Below are 19,143 nucleotides of genomic sequence, written 5' to 3' on the forward strand. Positions count from 1 at the left end.
AAAGAGAGAGAATTACAGAAAGATACAAGGGCCATTTCTCCAACAAGACAAAGCAATCCTTAACATGAATGCACCTAACAACAGAACATCAAAATACATGAGGCAAAAAAAAAAAGTGATAGGACTTCCCTGGTGGTGCAGTGGTTAAGAATCCACCTGCCCACCAGTCCCCTCCACCAGGAAGCCTACACAAGCCCCTGAACCAACCTTATCCACTGGGGGCAGACACCAAGAACAATGGGAACTATGAACCTGTAGCCTGCGAAAAGGAGACCCCAAACACAGTAAATTAAGCAAAATGAGAAGACAGAGAAATACACAGCAGATGAAGGAGCAAGGTATAAACCCACCAGACCGAACAAATGAAGAGGAAATAGGCAGTCTACCTGAAAAAGAATTCAGAGTAATGACAGTAAAGATGATCCAAAATCTTGGAAATAGAATGGAGGAAATAAAAGAAACATTTAACAAGGACCTAGAAGAACTCAACAGCAAACAAACACTGATGAACAACACAATAAATGAAATTAAAAATTATCTAGAAGAAATCAATAGCAGAATAAATAAGGCAGAAGAGCAGATAAGGGACCTGGAAGATAAAATAGTGGAAATAACTACCACAGAGCAGAACAAAGAAAAGAGAATGAAAAGAATTGAGGACAGTCTCAGAGACCTCTGGAACAACATTAAACGTACCAACATTCGAATTATAGGGGTCACAGAAGATGAAGAGAAAAAGAAAGGGTCTGAGAAAATATTTGAAGAGATTACAGTAGAAAACTTCCCTAACATGGGAAAGGAAATAATCAATTAAGTCCAGGAAGCACAGAGAGTCCCATACAGGATAAATCCAAGGAGAAACACGCCAAGACACATGTTAATCAAGCTATCAAAAAATAAATACAAAGAAAAAATATGAAAAGCAGCAAGAGAAAAGCAACCAATAACATACAAGGGAATCCCCATAAGGTTAACAGCTGATCTTTCAGCAGAAACTCTACAAGCCAGAAGGCAGTAGCAGGACATATTTAAAGTGATGAAAGGGAAAAATCTACAACCAAGATGACTCTACCCAGCAAGGATCTCATTCAGATTCGATGGAGAAATTAAAATCTTTACAGACAGGCAAAAGCTAAGAGAATTCAGAACCACCAAACCAGCTTTACAACAAATGCTAAAGGAACTTCTCTAGGCAGGAAACACAAGAAGAGGAAAAGACCTACAACAACAAACCCAAAACAATTAAGAAAATGGTAATAGGAACATACATATCGATAACTACCTAAAATGTAAATGGATTAAATGCTCCAATCAAAAGACATAGACTGGCTGAATGGATACAAAAGCAAGACCCGTACACATGCTGTGTACAAGAGACCCACTTCACATGTAGGGACAACCTAATATATTAACAACCACTGAGTTCTACACTTTAAAATGGTGGATTTATGGTATGTGAATCATATCTCAGTAATGAATCAAGTAACCCAATTTAACAATAGGCGAAGGATCTGAATAGACATTTCCCCAAATGAAGGTACACCAATTACCAATAAAGCACATGAAAGATGCTCAACATCATTAGTCATTAGGGAAATGCAAATCAATATCAAAATGAGATATCGTCACTTCATACCCTCTAGAACGGCTATAATCAAAAAGACTGATGATAACAAATGTTGGTGAGGATGTGGAGAAATGAAACCGCCATAAATTCCTAGTAGGAATATAAATTGGTGTAGCCACTTTGGAAAACATTCTCACAGTTCCTCTAAAAGTGAAACATAGAGTTACCGTATGACCCAGCAATTTCACTCCTACGTATCTACCCAAGAGAAATGAAAACATAGGTCTACGCAACGACTTGTACATGAATCTTCATAGTAGCACCATTGACAGTCCATATGTCCACAAACTGGTGAATGGAAGAACAATATGCGGTATCCATACAATGAAATATTTTTCATTGTATGTACGGCAATTTAAAAAAACAATGTACTGTTAAGTGCAACAACATGGATGAACCTTGAAAACATTATGCTGAGTGAAAGAAGCCAGACACAAAAGGCCATATGTTGTGTGATTCCACTTAAATGAAATGTTCAGAATAAGCAAATCCATAGTGACATAAAGTATTTTAGTGGTTGCCTTGGGCTGGCAATGGGGAGTGACAGCTAATGAGTATAGGTTTGTTTGGAGAATGATGAAAATCTTCTAAAATTGATTGTGGTGATGGTTGCACAACTCTGAATATACTAAAAATCATTTAACTGTACACTTTAAATGGGTGAATTGTATGGTATGTGAATTATATCTCAATAAAGTTACTATATTAAAAAAGAAACGGTAAAATTTTATTTCTTAAGCTGGGTGGTGGGTACATGGGTGCTCATTTTATGATAATTCTTTAAGTTTGCATTTAGATTATTCACTTTGTAGGTGAAATACATGTGTTAATAAAAACATTTTTTTTAGAAGTCTGACAGACCTGGATTCTAATTCTGGCTCAACCACTTAACAGCTATGAGTACTTGGGCAGATTACTTAACCTTCTAATGTCTCATCTGTAAAGCAGAGATGATGGTAATAATAGTAACTCCCTCGTAGGCTTTTACATCATGTGCCTGGCACATTGTCAGTGTTATTTTTAGCTCTAAGCAGTTGAGCCACTTGCCTAAATAATCCAGAGTCATGGCTTCTCTTTCTTTAAACTCCAACTTCCATATTTGCTATGCCACAAGAGTTCACAACTTTCATCCGGGAAGTAAAATTCACCTTCAAGTAGGACCTACTGAATTCTACCTTCAAAATGCCCTTACATAACAGCTCTATAAAGTCAATCAAGCTCCTAATGAACCAGGACAAAGCCAAAGTTTCCATCACTTCTGAGGTTGTTGTCACCCACTGTTCCAGCCTGGGTCTGGGAGTACAAGTCAAATTAAGAGAAGAATAATCTTTTCAGTCTTAAGCAGCCTCCAGAATCATGTCGGTTCTGAATCTAGTCTCCGAGTTCAGTCATAAGAGACTCTGTGTGTTGGTCTTCCTATTGTCCCACCTGGATTCCTAGCACATAGCTTCAAAGTCCAAACTGTGTCTTCAAGCCTATCCTACAGAATTCTGGCCCAGATGAATGTATCAGTGAATGTGTCAAGGGTGAGTCGTCAGAGTGTAAGGAAGGGTAGGAGAGATGTGAGCTTATCTGGGTCCCTTGTAAGGACTCTTAAAGGAGATACTGTGCTGCTGTTCTCCATGAATCTGAAACGATTTATATTCATGTATAATTGTCATCAGAGACCTTTGCTTAGAGTACCTGACACCCAGTTCACAGGGTTAGTTTCCTTCCACCTTTCCCTGCTGACACCTGCCTTTTAGCCATATTACTACTTGAGACTTCCTCTACCAGACAAAGGGAGAGTGAAAAAGAGATGAACCTAGGCAGCTTAGCTCTGCAGCAACTTGGATAAAACATTCACTGGGATGGGGAAGGCTAAACCATTGGCTCTGAATAGAATTTTACTTCAAGAAAGCCTTCCCTGACCCTTCGTTCACTCCACACTTTGATACCATGTTCAAAGTCTCACAGCTTCCTTTTAATTACCCTTTTCTAATACAACATGTTTACAACATTTAATTTCATGTCTATTTCTCTCAAGAGTCTATGCTCCATGAGGGAAGGGACCTTCTCTTCCTTGTTCACTACTGTATCCCCATCAACTACTATAGGACCTTGCACATAGTAGGTGCTCAATAAATTATTTGTTGCATGAATGGACAATAAATCCATATAACAATGAATCAATTTCTGGTATGATGAATGGGGATAATCAAGAGTTCAGTGGGAGATCTTGGATTTCCAAATGAGGTAGTCCTGGGAAAGGATATCATTGCAAAGCAGCTTTTTGGGGGAAATGTTAATGATTTACCTGTGCTGGGTGAGTACATTTACAGCTGAAGGATGATTTGCACAGTAAGCCAGATACATAGATTTAAAATGAGGCATGAGGTTCAGTAGACAGCCACCTACTTTGTGTTGGTTTTCTGGAAACCTGTAAGCAAAACAGGTGAAACACAGAATGTAAAATAGGAAACGGGATAAAGGAAGATGATTCCAATTAAACCTGGCAACACGCAAACCTTATGAATTCTTTTGCCAAAGTTAAAAAGAAACTTCTATATTATAACCATTTTATCTATGAAATGCGAGTTCTTGGCCACTGTTTTAAACTCTAGCCACCAAACATAGTTCCAATATATAGGGTCAGATACTTATTTGGAATTACTAGGGTTTTTTAAGATACTTATTCAAATTATAATATTCAAATTTAGCCGGGCACACGAAATATACTCTTGACTAATTTGCATGAAGTTCAAGTACAGACAAAACTAACTGAATCCAAAAATGGCACATCACAAAGGAGTATTATGTAGTCTTGGTGGCCTGGTGTTGCTAGGCGAGGTGACATCCAGATGTTTAGAATTACATGGCATCCATTTTAGTTTGCAGAAAAATCAAAAACACACAAGAAAGAAAAAAAATTACTCGGAATTCCACCATTCAGAGATATCTATTATAACAATGTTGGCATATTCCTTGGACTCTCTTCTACATGTTTCCATATAAAATGAAAAGCAAAGATTACAAATCTAAATAGTAATATGCTCTTCTCACTTAGTCACCATCTTTCCATACCAATAATATGGCTCCCACTGCATTTGCAGTGGTTCCTCAGGTCTCTTTACAGGGGGTTCTCACCAGCTTCGTCCCTGGACAACCACCCGTGTCTCATTAAGCTCAAGAAACAGGCAATTGCCCCAAATTCCCTATAGACGACGAAAGTCACCAATTCTCCGAGATCCACTACTTGGAAAACGAATCTTGCTCCAGAAACATATTGCCTGATGATCATCACAGTTCATTCTGCACTTCAACGAGCTAGCTAGCCATCAATGATGCGTTGTGGTTCACATAAAGATATTACTTGGGGCTTCCTTGGTGGCGCAGTGGTTGAGAGTCTGCCTGTCGATGCAGGGGACGTGGGTTCGCTCCCCGGTCTGGGAAGAGCCCAAATGCCACGGAGCGGCTGAGCCCGTGAGCCATGGCTGCTGAGCCTGCGCGTCCGGAGCCTGTGCTCCGCAACGGGAGAGGCCGCAACAGTGAGAGGCCAGCGTACCGCAAAAAAAAAAAAAAAAAAAAAAAAAAAATTACTTAGAAAAGTAATCTGCAATGTACAAAAGAAAAATATCTAATCGATGACAAAGGCATCATCCATGGTCGATTTAGACCTTATTTGTCAATATGATTTTTAAATAAAGTGAAAAATAACGGACCAGATGTAGAGTCCTGATAAGCAACTAGTGGGTTGACTCTGTGAGTACCACCACCTAGTAGATTTTCTCTGTACTGGGGCAATTTATCAAAGTTGGAATAAATGTATAAATGCATAATAACTGCATAAATATCAAGTGCCCCTATCTAAGACAACAGTTAAAAGAAAACAAAACACACCAAAAAACTCAATGTTGCCAGCTATCCTGGTGGCGACGTGCGACACTTACTTTGAACATTCTTCCAAGGCTTGGCAGAGCGTCTGTTGAAACGTGCATACTTCCTCGAAGTTTCCCAATAAAGATGTAAATTCCACAGTACTCAGACTGAAAAAAATATATATGTAGTTTCAGTGAAGAGAACTTGGGGATGACTCTAGTTATCTATCTCTAGTCTAGTTAGCTGATAGTTTGCCAGTAACTGGCAAATGGGAGAAGGGAAGCAATCCCTATATTTTAACTTTAGGTTTTTAATTGACACCAACTCTGTGATCTCAAGCAACTTTCTAAAGCTTCTTTCCTTGATTTCCCTTTTCCATAACAAGAATAATGATCCTAAAGAAAATGAGTGTTTGTAAGGGACATTTAGGTATTTTACAAAGCAAGGAGTAAATGAATAACAAGTGCTTAACATCTAAGCATCTACAGAGAACAGATTGGTGGTCGCCAAAGGGGGGGGAGGGGGGTGGAATGGGGGTCAAAAGGTTCAAGCTTCTAGTTATAAAATAAGTAAGTCATAGGGATGTAATGTACAGCGTAGTGACCACAGTTAATAATACTGTACTGCATAGTGGAAAGAGTCGCTGAGAGAGGAGATCTTAAAAGTTCTCATCACAAGAAAAAAATTTTTGTAACTGTGTGTGATGATGAATGTTAACTAGATTTATTGTGGTGATCATTTCACAATATATACAAATATAGAATCATTACACTGTACACCTGAAATTAATATAATGTTATATGTCAAATACATCTCAAAAAAATATCTAAGTATCTAAATGGGTAGAATACATCAGAGCTGGGAATAAGTGTAAAAACTTTTGAATACTCTCCTCTAGAGGAGCTGGGAAAGTTAATTGAAAGACATTACATGTGCTATTCATAAATCAACTAAAGGAAATCTTGAGCGGAAATAGGAGGGAAGAAAATAGTACTGATGTGTTTGTTTGCCTTTGGAATGGAATGGAGTCAAACACAAACTGAACCATTTTAATCCAGTGCCTCTGTACTAAGAATTTTCTCATCCTTTCTTCCCCTACCAAATAATAGGTGATAAAAACAAGAGCCAGCACTAATACAGCGCTCAACACTGAGGTAAGCATTTTACAAATAACAACTCGTCTTAACCTTACAACAACTTTATGAGGTAGGTACTATTGCTGTCTCTGTTTTACACATAGGGAAATCCAGGCACAGAGAGGTTAAAGCAAATCAGCCAAAGTCCCAAATCCAGTGAATGGTGAAGCCAGAATTTGAACCCAAACATTCTAGCTCCAGAGTCCATGCTCCTAACCACTTTTTTTTTTTTTTGCGGTACGCGGACCTCTCACTCTTGCGACCTCTCCCGCTGCGGAGCACAGGCTCCGGACGCGCAGGCTCAGCGGCCATGGCTCACAGGCCCAGCCGCTCCGCAGCATGTGGGATCTTCCCGGACCGGGGCACGAACCCGTGTCCCCTGCATCGGCAGGCGGACTCTCAACCACTGCGCCACCAGGGAAGCCCCTAACCACTTGTTGAGAGAAAACTTTTCTGAAGATTTACTTAAAAGGCCAGTGTCTGCCACATGTTCTTTCTCCTTAATAATACAAGGGGAGGGTTTCCAGGAGAGTAATTTTTGCTGACAAAGAAAAGGAAGACCCAAAAAGACGTTACCAGTAACCCCTAGAGTATAAAAAGCACCCAGTTCCTCTGCTCTGATGCCCTCCTGAACCACAAGCTGGAAAACCCCTCTCATGGGTATCAAAAGTGAAACCCTTTAGCCAGCTTCCCTGGCTGCTGTTCCCCCATAGCAGCAAGAACCTGACTGGGAGCTTATCTGGACCTTCCAGGATCAAACAATAAACAGTCCCCTTTGCTCAAATCACTTTGGGGTCTACAAGGCAGAACCAATGGGAAGTGACTAGAACTGCATTTTGAATTTCCTTGGGAACAGTGCGGTTCTGACTCGGGTCTCTCATCTCCTCTGCCGTGGCTCTTTTCTTTTCCTTTGACTATTTCTTGATTGCTAATCAGTCACTCCTCCATTTGAAATCTTACCATCTTTGCTGCCAGGGTTACCACTTCAGTTCCCCTCTCCTCCTCTGCCTGTCACCTCTAGAACACGGAACCACATTTTACTCGGTGGCAGGAGATGCAGTGGGTTGAGTCTGGCCACTGACTGACTGTGTGATGGGCAGGACAGTGAGCCTCTCTGGACTTTGTTTTTTTTTTTATTTATTCAATGAGGATAGTCATTTCTTCCAGGGCACTAGACCCAATGATTCACTGAGGTTCCATTCAGCTCTAAGGGCTATGATTCACAGAGCACTTCATGTTTCACATAATAATAACAAAAGCCACTTTGTTGTTGATCATTTAAACTCTGACAAAACACAGGAATACAAAATCCTTTCATACTGAAGTAAGATTCCCATAGTGCCATGAAAATAACCGAGTAGGAAATTTAACAGGACATTATGCCTAAGCAAGCATTATTTAGGAAAAGGGAGAAAATAGTGAAATACATTAAACTTACTTAAGCCTGAAGCCAACAGTTTAGGCAATTGTTTGGCAAAAATAAACTCTTAAACTGAGGTACAAGAAGAGGTTTCTGTCCTCCATTCTATGTATCAACTGCTAAATTTACCATTTGACTTATAGATCATAATCTCCAGTAAAGTTTAATCCATTAAAATAAAAAACACACATAAATGCAGTTAGCTATTATTTGTTACATATGCCAGGCCTACAAGCACTAAAAAATGAACGGTCAATATTTTTCTTTTGTGAAAAGTAAGTTTTCAATTCAGGCCTTCGGATTTCTAAGACCAAGATAAGGTTTGAATATTTTTAACACCTCTTTCTCATTCACTTTTGCCTGGGTGAAATACTGGCTTGAATTGCTCTTAGGAAGATTCACAAAATGCCACGCTTTTTCCATTCTGGGAGCATGGGAAAGAGTTTCTGCCGTGGCAAGCCAAGGTCAGAGCGAGCGCAAGAATTTCCACTGTCTGTGCTTTCTGCATAAAAACACCAGCAAGTCCTTTTTCTGGAAGGTAAAACTAGATGTATCACTTCTAAAACGTACAAGATAAAAATGGTGACAGACAGAAAGGCAGATCGGCTCATTCCCTCCACAGCCAGAAGAGAAAGAAAGCCAAGCTCTCCAAAAGCTACATCTTGCATAATTTCTGTTGTCCTGACCATGTTCTTGGCAACCTGTGATCTGTGGAAATTCTTCTAAAGGGCAAAATCAATTATTCAGTGACATAAGAGTAATGACTCCATCTACTGACATTATCTTGCTTTGCTTAGCGAGAGGTTTAAAATATAAATCTTACTTGTTATTGGACTGCAGGGGTCTTAAGTAAGTAACAAGAAGAGACTGAAGTTCTTTAGCATACTCTTTTTCAGTGTCCAAGATATTCTGTAACACCTATGGAGAAACAAAGGTCAAGGTATTGTAACTGTCAGAAAAGTCCAAGGTAAAATGGAGCTTTAGATCTTTTAACCAAATTATCAGGAAAAAAAAGTCCTATTTATTCAGCTACACTGTAAGTAAGGAGCACAAAATCTGTAAACTACTCTAGTTTACTAGAGTAAACTACTAATCTAGTAAACTACTCTAATAATTGCATGACAACTGGTTATACTGCATAACTCATACGAACACATTTTTTCAGAATTACCCATAATTGGAGGGGCCTTGCCATTTACACAGTACTACTCAGAATGCTTTCATGTGCTTTAAATCATTTTATCCTCAGCAAAGGTCTCAGCTAACAAAGGATCATCATTCCCATTTTATGGATGAGGAAATTGAGACCAGCTACCTCAAGACACAGAGATTCAGTGTCAGGATAATTTCATGATAACTGATGTCAAACATCAAAAAAGATTTTTTTATATTATGTTCTTGAGAAAATCTTTAGGTGACAAAATCTGAGGACACTGAATTTTTAAGCAGTTAAAGCTGGCTTTTTAATAAAGGTAAAAAGTGCTAGTATGAACATTTCAAAGAGAAAAAGAAGCTGAAATGTGAGGAATTTAACAAGGAAAATGATGCTTACCAGTATTATTAATGTAGCCAAATGAAAATCCTATCGGCAAAACAACCAATGTACAGGTCCATAACTTCTCTGCCCCCACCAACCCTGGGGTCACACCTCATTTCCCAGCCTCTTCTGGAGGCAGCTATAACCTTCATTCTAGGCTCCTAGAGATCACCAAGTTAATATTTTGGTGTATTTTCTCTCATATCTCCTAATCCATTCAACACAAATTTACTGAGTGCCTCCTTAGTGCCAAAGGCCATGCCTGTCCTTAGGGAGTTTCTACTCTGTCTTCAGAGGGAGCCATTAAACACGGGCTCACAAGACAATGTGAAGCATTCTTAGCCAGGAGAAGCCCCTTAGCCTACCAATATGCCAGACATATACTCACAAGACAGTGCATGATGATCTGCTATTGACAGGTGGAGTGGACAAAGCAACTGGAGGTCCAGGTAGCTGTGGGTTTTTTAGGAAACAACTGGACTGGAAGGTGGTCATCCAGGCTCTGCTACCAACGGACAGGTTGCTTCAGTTTTAAGGCTCATCTCAGATTATGACATCTCACCTACCTCAGGGACCATTGTGAAGAGGTAAGTGTGAGACACTGTACAGGTAGGTGCTGGGTGAGCTGGGAAACAGTCCCTCCAATTTAAGGGGTTAAAAAAGGTTTCTCAATGGCAGCACTATTGATATTTCAGAGCAGATAGCTCTTTGTTGTGAGCAGATGCCCTGTGCACTGTAGAATGTTTAACAACATCCCTGGCATCTACCCACCAGATGTCAGTTGCATGCCACCCCCTACCCCATTATGACAACCAAAAATGTGTCCAGACATTGCCAGATGTCACCTGAAGGGCAATATCACTCCTAGTTGACAAGGACATAGGCCACAGGGTGGCTTCAAAAGCTAGGGCTTAAGTTGTAGCCCTTCCTCCCAGCCACTCATGTCTACTTTCAGTTTCTCTATTCCTCAGGGAGGAATGCCTACTCTCTAAAGGTGTAAGTGTAAATTTAAGGGCCTGGAGGTACCAGTGCTCTGTGAAATTAATCCAGGAATGGAACAGAAATGTTACCCCTATAGAAAGTCGAAGCACAACAAAGGAAATTAGAAACTATCTTGAGATGAATAAAAAAGAAAACACAACATCAAAACTTATGGGATGAAGTTCAAGCAGTTCTTAGAGACTGTAAATAGCTGTAAATGCCTACGTCAAAAAGAAGAAAGAGGACTTCTGGTTTCCAGTCCAGCATTTAAGGCATTTGGAAGTCATCACTCCATCCTAAAAGCAAGTAAACAGTTGAACAACTAGAAAAAAACTTTGCTTACATCTGTCAGGGAATTGAGGTCACAGGCAAAAATGGTACACTTAAAATTGGAGAGACAGACAGGCAGATAGAGAATCATAACTTGCTGGACCAGAAGACCATGAGCAGAAGCCTCCGTGGGAAGTGGTATCAGGGTAGGAAAACCTGAACTGTAATTGATGAATTGCTGGGGGCTCAGTGCAGAAACACCTGAGAGTTAAAAACTCTAGGGGGGGGCTTCCCTGGTGGCGCAGTGGTTGAGAATCCGCCTGCTGACGCAGGGGACGCGGGTTCGTGCCCCGGTCCGGGAAGATCCCACATGCCGCGGAGCGGCTGGGTCCGTGAGCCATGGCCGCTGAGCGTGTGCTCCGCAACGGGAGAGGCCACAGCAGTGAGAGGCCCGCATACCACCAAAAAAAAAAAAAAAAAAAACTCTAGGGGGTCCAGTCACAGAGGAGCACACCCACACTTCTGTGACGTTTCCCTCCAGAAGCTGTACCAGGTCATCACAATGAAGATAGGAGGAAAATCTCCCTTGTGCTTCAGGAGAGGGAAGGGAAAAGTAGCCATTTTGAAATTTACCAGAGCATTCTGTTCTTCATAACAAGGTCTGCCCTCAAGAAAGTATTTTACCAAACCCTAACCTATTGGGGTTTTATCAGAGCCTAATATACCCAGGGGAAGAGAAATACCCTACTCCAGCTCCCTCCAGCCTTCCTGTCCTATCTAAGGGAGGGGAAAAAAGACTGAGAAACACTGCTGCAGTTCACAATCTAGGGACATAAGCTCACCAAAAGCCTGAGACCTAATCATAGGACTTGAGAACACTTCCCCTGACCCCATACCTTACCACCATATTACTAAAGGCCTATTTACTGCAGTTCCTCTTACCTAGTACATCACATCTGGCTTCCAACAAAAAATTACAAGGCATATGAAAAGGTAAAAAAACACAGTTTGAAGAGACAGAGCAAACATTAGAACCACAATCAGATATGGTAGGAATATTGGAATTATCAGACCAGGATTTTAATATAACAATGATTAATATGCTATGGGCTCGAATGGAAAAAGTAGACAACATGCAAGAACAGATGGGTATTGTAAGCAGGAATAAATACTGAGAAGGAATAAAAATGAAATGCTAGAGATCAAAAACACTCTAATAGAAATGAAGAATGCCTTTGATGGGCTTGTTAGTAAACTGGACCACTGAAGATAGAAGCTCTGGGCTTGAGGATGTGCCAATAGAAACTTTCAAAACTGAAAAGCAAACAGAAAAAAACCCTGAAAAATGGAACAAAATATCTAAGAACTGTGGGACAACATCTAAAGGTGTAACCTATGTGTGATGAGAATACCAGAAGGAGAATAAAGAGAGAAAGGTACAGAAGAAATATTTGAAACGACAATGACTAAGAATTTCCCCAAATTAATGTCAGACACCAAGCCACAGATCCAGGAAGCTCAGAGAAAACCCAGCAAGATAAATGCCCCCCCTGCAAAATGTCCCCTAAGCACACCATATTCAAACTCCAGAAAAATCAAAGATAAAGAAAAAAAATCTTGAAAAAAAGCCAGAGGATAAAAATACTTTACCTATAGAGAAGTTAAGATAAGAACTATACGTGACTTGTCAGAAAGCATACAAGCAAGAGTAGAGTGGTGTAAAATATTTAAAGTGTTGGGGAAAAAAAACCCCACCAACCTGGAATTCTGTACCTTGTGAAATTTTCCTTCAAAAGTCAAGCAAAAATAGACTTTCTAGGACAAACAAAAATTGAGGGAATTTTCTGGCCAGCAGACCTGCTTTGCAAAAAGTGGGTTTTTTTTTTTTTAAAGTTCAGAGAGGGACTTCCCTGGTGGTCCAGTGGCTAAGACTCTGTGCTCCCAATGCAGGGGGCCCAGGTTCAATCCCTGGTCAGGGAACTAGATCCCACATGCTGCAACTAAGAGTTCGCATGCCACAACGAAGATCCCGCCTGCTGCAACTAAGACGCAGCGCAGCCAAATAAATAAATATTTAAAATTTTTAAAAATAAAAAAAATTAAGTTCGGGTGGGATAGGGAGGGTGGGAGGCAGATGCAAGAGGGAGGGGATATGGGGATATAAGTATACGTATAGCTGATTCACTTTGTTATACAGCAGAAACTAACAGAACAATGTAAAGCAATTACACTCCAATAAAGATGTTAAAAAAATAAAATAAAAAATAAAGATCAGAGAGAAAGAAGATGTTATAGGTTAGAAACAGATCTACATAAAGAAAGAAAGCATGAAAGAAGGAATAAGTGAAGATCAAATAAAAACTTATTTTTCTGTAAATCAACTATACCTCAATAAAAAACTTTTATTTTTCTTCTTAATTGATCAAACAGATAACAGTTTGTTCAAAATAATAATAGAAACAATGTATTAGATTATATATATATATATATAAAATGCTTATGTGTGCTTATGTATAAGTGAAATGAATGACAGCAATGATACAAGGGATAGGAAGGAGGGATTAGGAACACTTTGTTATTGTAAAGTACTTGCACTTGTACCTGTGAAGCAATACAGTGTTATTTGAAAGTGGACTTGGACTAGTTCTAAATGTATATTGCAAACTCTAGGGCAATCACTAAAAAAGTAAAAAAAAAAATTCTAAAACTACACAAGCTACCAAAACTGACTCACAAAGAGGTAGAAAATCTGAATATCTCTATAACAAGTAAAGAGATTGAATTAATATTCAAAACAACTTCCCATAAGTTAAAGCCCAGGATGAGATTGCTTTATTGATTAATTCTACCAAAAATTTAAAGAATTCACATCAATCCTTCACAAACACTTAAAATCCTGGCAAAGAAGAGTGTACAAAGTTAGAGTGTATACTTCTCAATTTCAAAACTTACTAAAAAGCTTCAGTAACAAGACAGTTTAGTACTGGTATAAAATAGATATATAGACCAATGGAATAGAATTGAGAGTCCAGAAATGAACTCATGGTGAACTTATTTTTGACAAGAGTGCTGTGAACTTCCAATAAGGAAAGAGTAGTCTTTTCAAAAAATGGTTCTGGCTAAATGGGAAAAGAATTTGATAAAGAATAGATATATGTATATGTATAATTGAATCACTTTGCTGTACACTTGAAACTAACACAACATTGTTAATCAACTATACTCCAACACAAAATAAAAAGTTTAAAAAAAGGTATATAAAAAGTGGTGCTGGGACTTCCCTGGTGGTGCAGTGGTTGGGAATCCACCTGCCAATGCAGGGGACACAGGTTCAATCCCTGGTCCAGGAAGATCTCACATGCTGCAGAGCAACTAAGCCCATGCGCCACAACTACTGAGCCTGTGCTCTAGAGCTTGTGAGCCACAACTACTGAACCCGTGTGCCACAACTACTGAAGCCCACGCGCCTAGAGCCCGTGCTCCGCAACAAGAGAAGCCACCGCAACGAGAAGCCCAGGCACCGCAAAGAAGAGTAGCCTGCACTCTCCGCAACTAAAGAAGGCCCGTGCACAGCAACAAAGACCCAACGTAGCCAAAAATAAATTAAATAAATAAAAACAACCAAAAAACAAAAACAAAAAACACATGTACCCTTTGATTGTGCAATCCCTCTTTAAAGAAAAAAAAAGTGGTGCTGGGACCACTGAATAACTACATACAAAGAAAGAATTACTCCTACTTCACACCATATACAAAAATTAACTCAAAATGGATTCAAGAGTTAAAACTACAAAACTCTTAGAAGAAAACAGAGGAGGAAATCTTCCTGATCTTGAATTCAGCAATGGATTCTTGGATGACACCAAAAGCACAAGCAACAAGAGAAAAAACAGATAAACTGAAATTCATGAAAATTGAAAACTTTTATGTATCACAGGACATTATCAAGAAAGTAAAAAGACAACCCACAGAATGGGGAAAATATCTACAAATCATATATTTGAAAAGGTTCTACTATTCAGAATATATAAAGGACTCTTACAACTCAACAATAATCAGTTAAAAGTTGGCCAAGGATTTAAATAGACATTTCTCCAAAGAAGATATACAAATGGCCAATAAGCACATAAAAAGATACTCAACATAGTTAACCATTAGGGAAATGCTAATCAAAACCACAATACTACTTCACACTCATTAGGGTGGCTATAATAAAAAGAAAAAAATAGAAAGAACAAGTGTTGGTGAGGGTGTGGAGAAACTGGGACCCTCATACATTGCTGGTGGGAAAATCAAAAATTGTAACTGCTGTGGAAAAGTTTGGCAGTTCCTCAAAAAGTTAGACATAGAGTTATTATATGACCCAGTAATTCCACTCCTAGAGAAATGAAAACATATGTCTGTGCAAAAATTTGCACATCAATTTTCACAGCAGCATTATAAATAATAACCAAAAAGTGGAAATAATCCAAAGGTCCATAAACAAAACCTGGTATATATCCATAATATGGAAGATTTAATCCGTCATTAAAAGCAATGAAGGAACTTCCCTGGTGGTCCAGTGGTTAAGAATCCGCCTTCCAATGCAGGGGGCACAGGCTCGATCCCTGGTCGGCAAACTAAGATCCCACATGCTGCGGGGCAGCTAAGCCTGTGCACTCTAGAGCCTGCACACCACAACTAAAGAGCCCGCGCACTGCAACTACGAGCCTGCATACCACAACGAAGATCCCGTATGCCACAACTAAAACCCGACACAGGCAAATAAATTAATTAATTAAAAAAATACTTTCCTTCTTTAAGAAAAAAAAATGAAGTACTGATACATTCTACAACATGGATGAACCTTGACAATACTATGCTAAAAAAGAAGTCAAACACAAAAGAACAGATATTGTATGATTCAATTTATATGAAACATCCAGGATAGGGAAGACCCATAGAGATGGAAAGTCGATTAGTGGTTGTCAAGGGCTGGAGGGAGTGACTACAAACGGGTACAGGGTTTCTTACTGAGGTGATGAAAATGCTGGAAAGTAAGATGGTGGTGATCATCACACAACTCTGTTAATTTACTAAAAATCAGTGAATTGTACACTTTAAAGTGGCGATTTTTGTGCTGTGTGAATTATGTGTCATTATAGTTGTTATTTTAAAGTCAAAGCACAAATTTCTCATCTGTTAATAGAAACTTTTCTGTTTTTTCTCTGACTCCAAGTCCTCATCCAGTAGTGTCCTTCCAAACTCAAATGTGTCCATTGTTAGCGGTCTCTGCCCAGCTGGGCTGCTGTTCATTGCAATGTGTTAAATAATCATTTATACTCATGCTCAGCACTAGGATTCATTTTTTTATTCTTAAAAATGGAGAGAGCTGCACTAGAATTCAACAGTACCACATTTTATTAAGAGGTAAAACTCATAGGCAGACTACCGTTTTAGCAACATTTGTCTACAGTATTTGTATTGGAGGAAAAAGAGGATGGTGGCCTGGCTTCCCACTTATATTCAGGAGAGAATGAAGTCATCTCATCATCTCCTTTGTTCACATTTTTCTAAAGAGACCATGTCTGGTAATGAGCCATCTCACATCCTCAACCTTGCTTTCAAGCACTGTTGTCTGTAACTGTCACACTACCCAAAGTATAATGTCCATTGAAAAAAAAGAAAAACAAAACAAAACAGTCATTGCCTGAGGGAATTTTTAAATTAGAAAATTCACGGACATTATTTATATCACAAAATGTGATTTTTAAGACAATTAAACATCACTGCTTTAATTCCATGGTTGCTATAATTCAACATTCCTCCCCCCATTGAAACAGTTTTATTATTTTAACTTCCTTTAAAATGCTATCACAGGTAGTTCCTTTAAGAGAAAGCACTAAGATGTTGCAAGAAAGGTGCCAACTGTCCTGCTCCGGGGGATTTAATTGCTAGGCGAAGCAGCACACTTTCTAAGGGTTCCATCTGTGCTGGAACCACTCATATGGGACAAACGGAGGTAGGAAGGCAGACACTCCCTGCTGCCTTTGAGTAAGTTCTGGAGAGCTGAATGGAAACATACACTAAACTCATATTGTTGCAAGTCTTGAGGGTGGCTAAATGCTGACTTTACAAGCTAAATTGACACAGGTGATTAATGAGTCCTTCATTAAATAATGCAAAATTTGTTTGAATGATGATGTACTAAATAGCATTGCCCTTGCTGTGGTTTGATTAGTAGAAATGCTCATCAGGGTGGATGCCTGGGATTCTCTCCCAAATTCACTTGGCTTTTTATTGCTTTCCTCAATCTCAGAAGACCAACTGATGAACTGCGGAGACTGGTTCTTTATTTTTCAGGCCACAGGGCATCTACTGTAAAAGGATAAAAAGGGAAGCAGACAGAGAAGGCTATGTGTTCCCAAACAGAAGGCCTCAGTGGTGAGTCAGAACGCAAACAGTTTGGCAGGCCAACCAACTTCAGAGCAGTACAATCTGATCGAGATGAAATCCACTCAAATACTAAAATGGACTGTGTTCAGACATTGCCTTTGCCTCTCTGACTCCATCTTCACAAGGACAACAGAGTATCCTTTTGCTCAATTAACCTCTGACTAAATTCAGAATAAAACAGATGGTGAGAAGCCATAGAAAAAAGAGGTGGAGGCCTTTTGTACCTCCGTCCTGGGCTATTGATTTTCCAGTAAAATATATTTCCTCCATTTCCTGGAAAGGCTTTAGAGTGAGTTCATTTTTATAACTCTGTTTTCCATAAGGGAACAAGTCATATAAGTCTGAAGAAATTATTTTAAGAGGCTAAAATGCATAAACAAAAGCTGGAAACAGATACACCCCATGATAAAGGAAGATTATAATGGCCCCAGGAAACCTTAATCTAAGCAAAACCATCATATTATAGGAATTCTGAGATAAGTATGATGCCTGCAAAAATGGGTTCATGCTGGTAAACTCCTAGGAGATGGGTAAAGGTAATACACTACGGTATTTATGTCATATTTGACGTATATGGCAGAAGAGCTCGCCGGTTTACATTCAAGTGCAGTGATCAATTTCACCCCTCCAGGTCCTTGGTTTTCACAAAACAAGCAGCACTCTTGCCCTGTTATGGACAGATTCTGCAAAACAGAGATGGACTCTGAAAACTCTTGTCACCTCCCTGACCTCAGATGGAAGATATGGATGAGTTAGGCAGGAAATGGGTAGGTAAAAAAGAATAGGGGATATAGAGAAGGAATAACTGGATAGATGTGTAAGGTAGTTTAGGCTGGTGGTTTTAAAAAAGGGAGGGTGCACAGAGGTTTTTTAGGGCAGTGAAATTACTCTGAACAACACTGTAATGGTGGATACGTGTCATTATACATTTATCCAAACCCATAGAATGTCCAACACCAAGAGTGAATGGTAATGTAAACTCTGGACTTTGGTGCTAATGATGGGTCAATGTAGGTTCATCAATTGTCACAAATGTCCCACGCTGGTGGGAGATGCTGATCCTGGGGGAGCCTGTGCATGTGTGTGGGTAGGTGGTATACAGGACATCTCCAACCTTTGGATCAATTTTGCTGTGAACCTAGAACTGCTCTAAAAAATAAAGTTTCTTTTAGAAGGGTAGATAAGCACTAGAAACGCAGAGAAAATTCAGGGTGGGAGCAAGTGGGTAAATAGATGAGTGAGAGAGAAAAGGGGGGTAAACAGAAGATGGGTGGCAGAAGCAAGAACTACAGGAGGCTTCCTGGGATTCTGATGTGATTGAACGGGTTTCAGATTTCTTCCCACCTTTCCGACCGCACGGAGGTTCTGGTAAGACATCTGCCACACGTTACAATAAAGGAGAAGAAAGTTAGAAAAAATAAATAATACTGGCCCTTACTGATTATATTTTCCTATTTGGATGTAGGGAAATGTCACCTCTCACTCTGCAGCTAGATGCTCATCCCCAGAGTTCAGTACAGGCAGACCTCGTTTTATTGCGTTTTGCTTTATTGCGCTTCACGGATATTGTGGGTTTTCCACAAATGGAAGGTTTGTGGCAACCCTGCATCAAGCAAGTCTATTGGCGCCGTTTTTCCAACAGCATTTGCTCACTTCATGTCTCTGTGTCACTTTTGGTAATTCTCGCAATACCCCAAACCTTTTCATTATTATTATATTTGTTATGTGACCAGTGATCTTTGATGTGACTATTGCAAAAAGATTACAACTCGCTGAAGGCTCAGATGTTGGCGAGCATTTTTTAGCAATAAAATTTTTTTAAATAAGGTGTGTCCATTGTTTTTTAAGACAATGCCATTGCACACTTAACAGACTACAG

The 19,143-nt window shown here is 39.4% G+C and overlaps 1 protein-coding gene across 8 annotated transcripts in view; it reads right to left on the reverse strand.

The window, feature by feature from the left end:
* The window catches only part of ARHGEF6 (Rac/Cdc42 guanine nucleotide exchange factor 6), a 165,898-nt gene that overhangs the window by 85,182 nt on the left and 61,573 nt on the right, over positions 1-19,143 (reverse strand). For all 8 annotated transcript variants that reach the window (XM_060292531.1, XM_030845013.3, XM_070044698.1 and 5 more), the window contains 3 exons: positions 8,865-8,959; positions 5,557-5,652; positions 3,924-4,046 (listed from right to left, as the gene is read on the reverse strand). In XM_060292531.1, coding sequence (XP_060148514.1) covers positions 3,924-4,046; positions 5,557-5,652; positions 8,865-8,959 — 314 coding nt within the window. The remainder of the gene's footprint in view (positions 1-3,923; positions 4,047-5,556; positions 5,653-8,864; positions 8,960-19,143) is intronic.

This window comes from Globicephala melas, chromosome X, assembly GCF_963455315.2.
Source record: "Globicephala melas chromosome X, mGloMel1.2, whole genome shotgun sequence".
In the NCBI taxonomy this organism is placed as follows: domain Eukaryota; kingdom Metazoa; phylum Chordata; class Mammalia; order Artiodactyla; family Delphinidae; genus Globicephala; species Globicephala melas.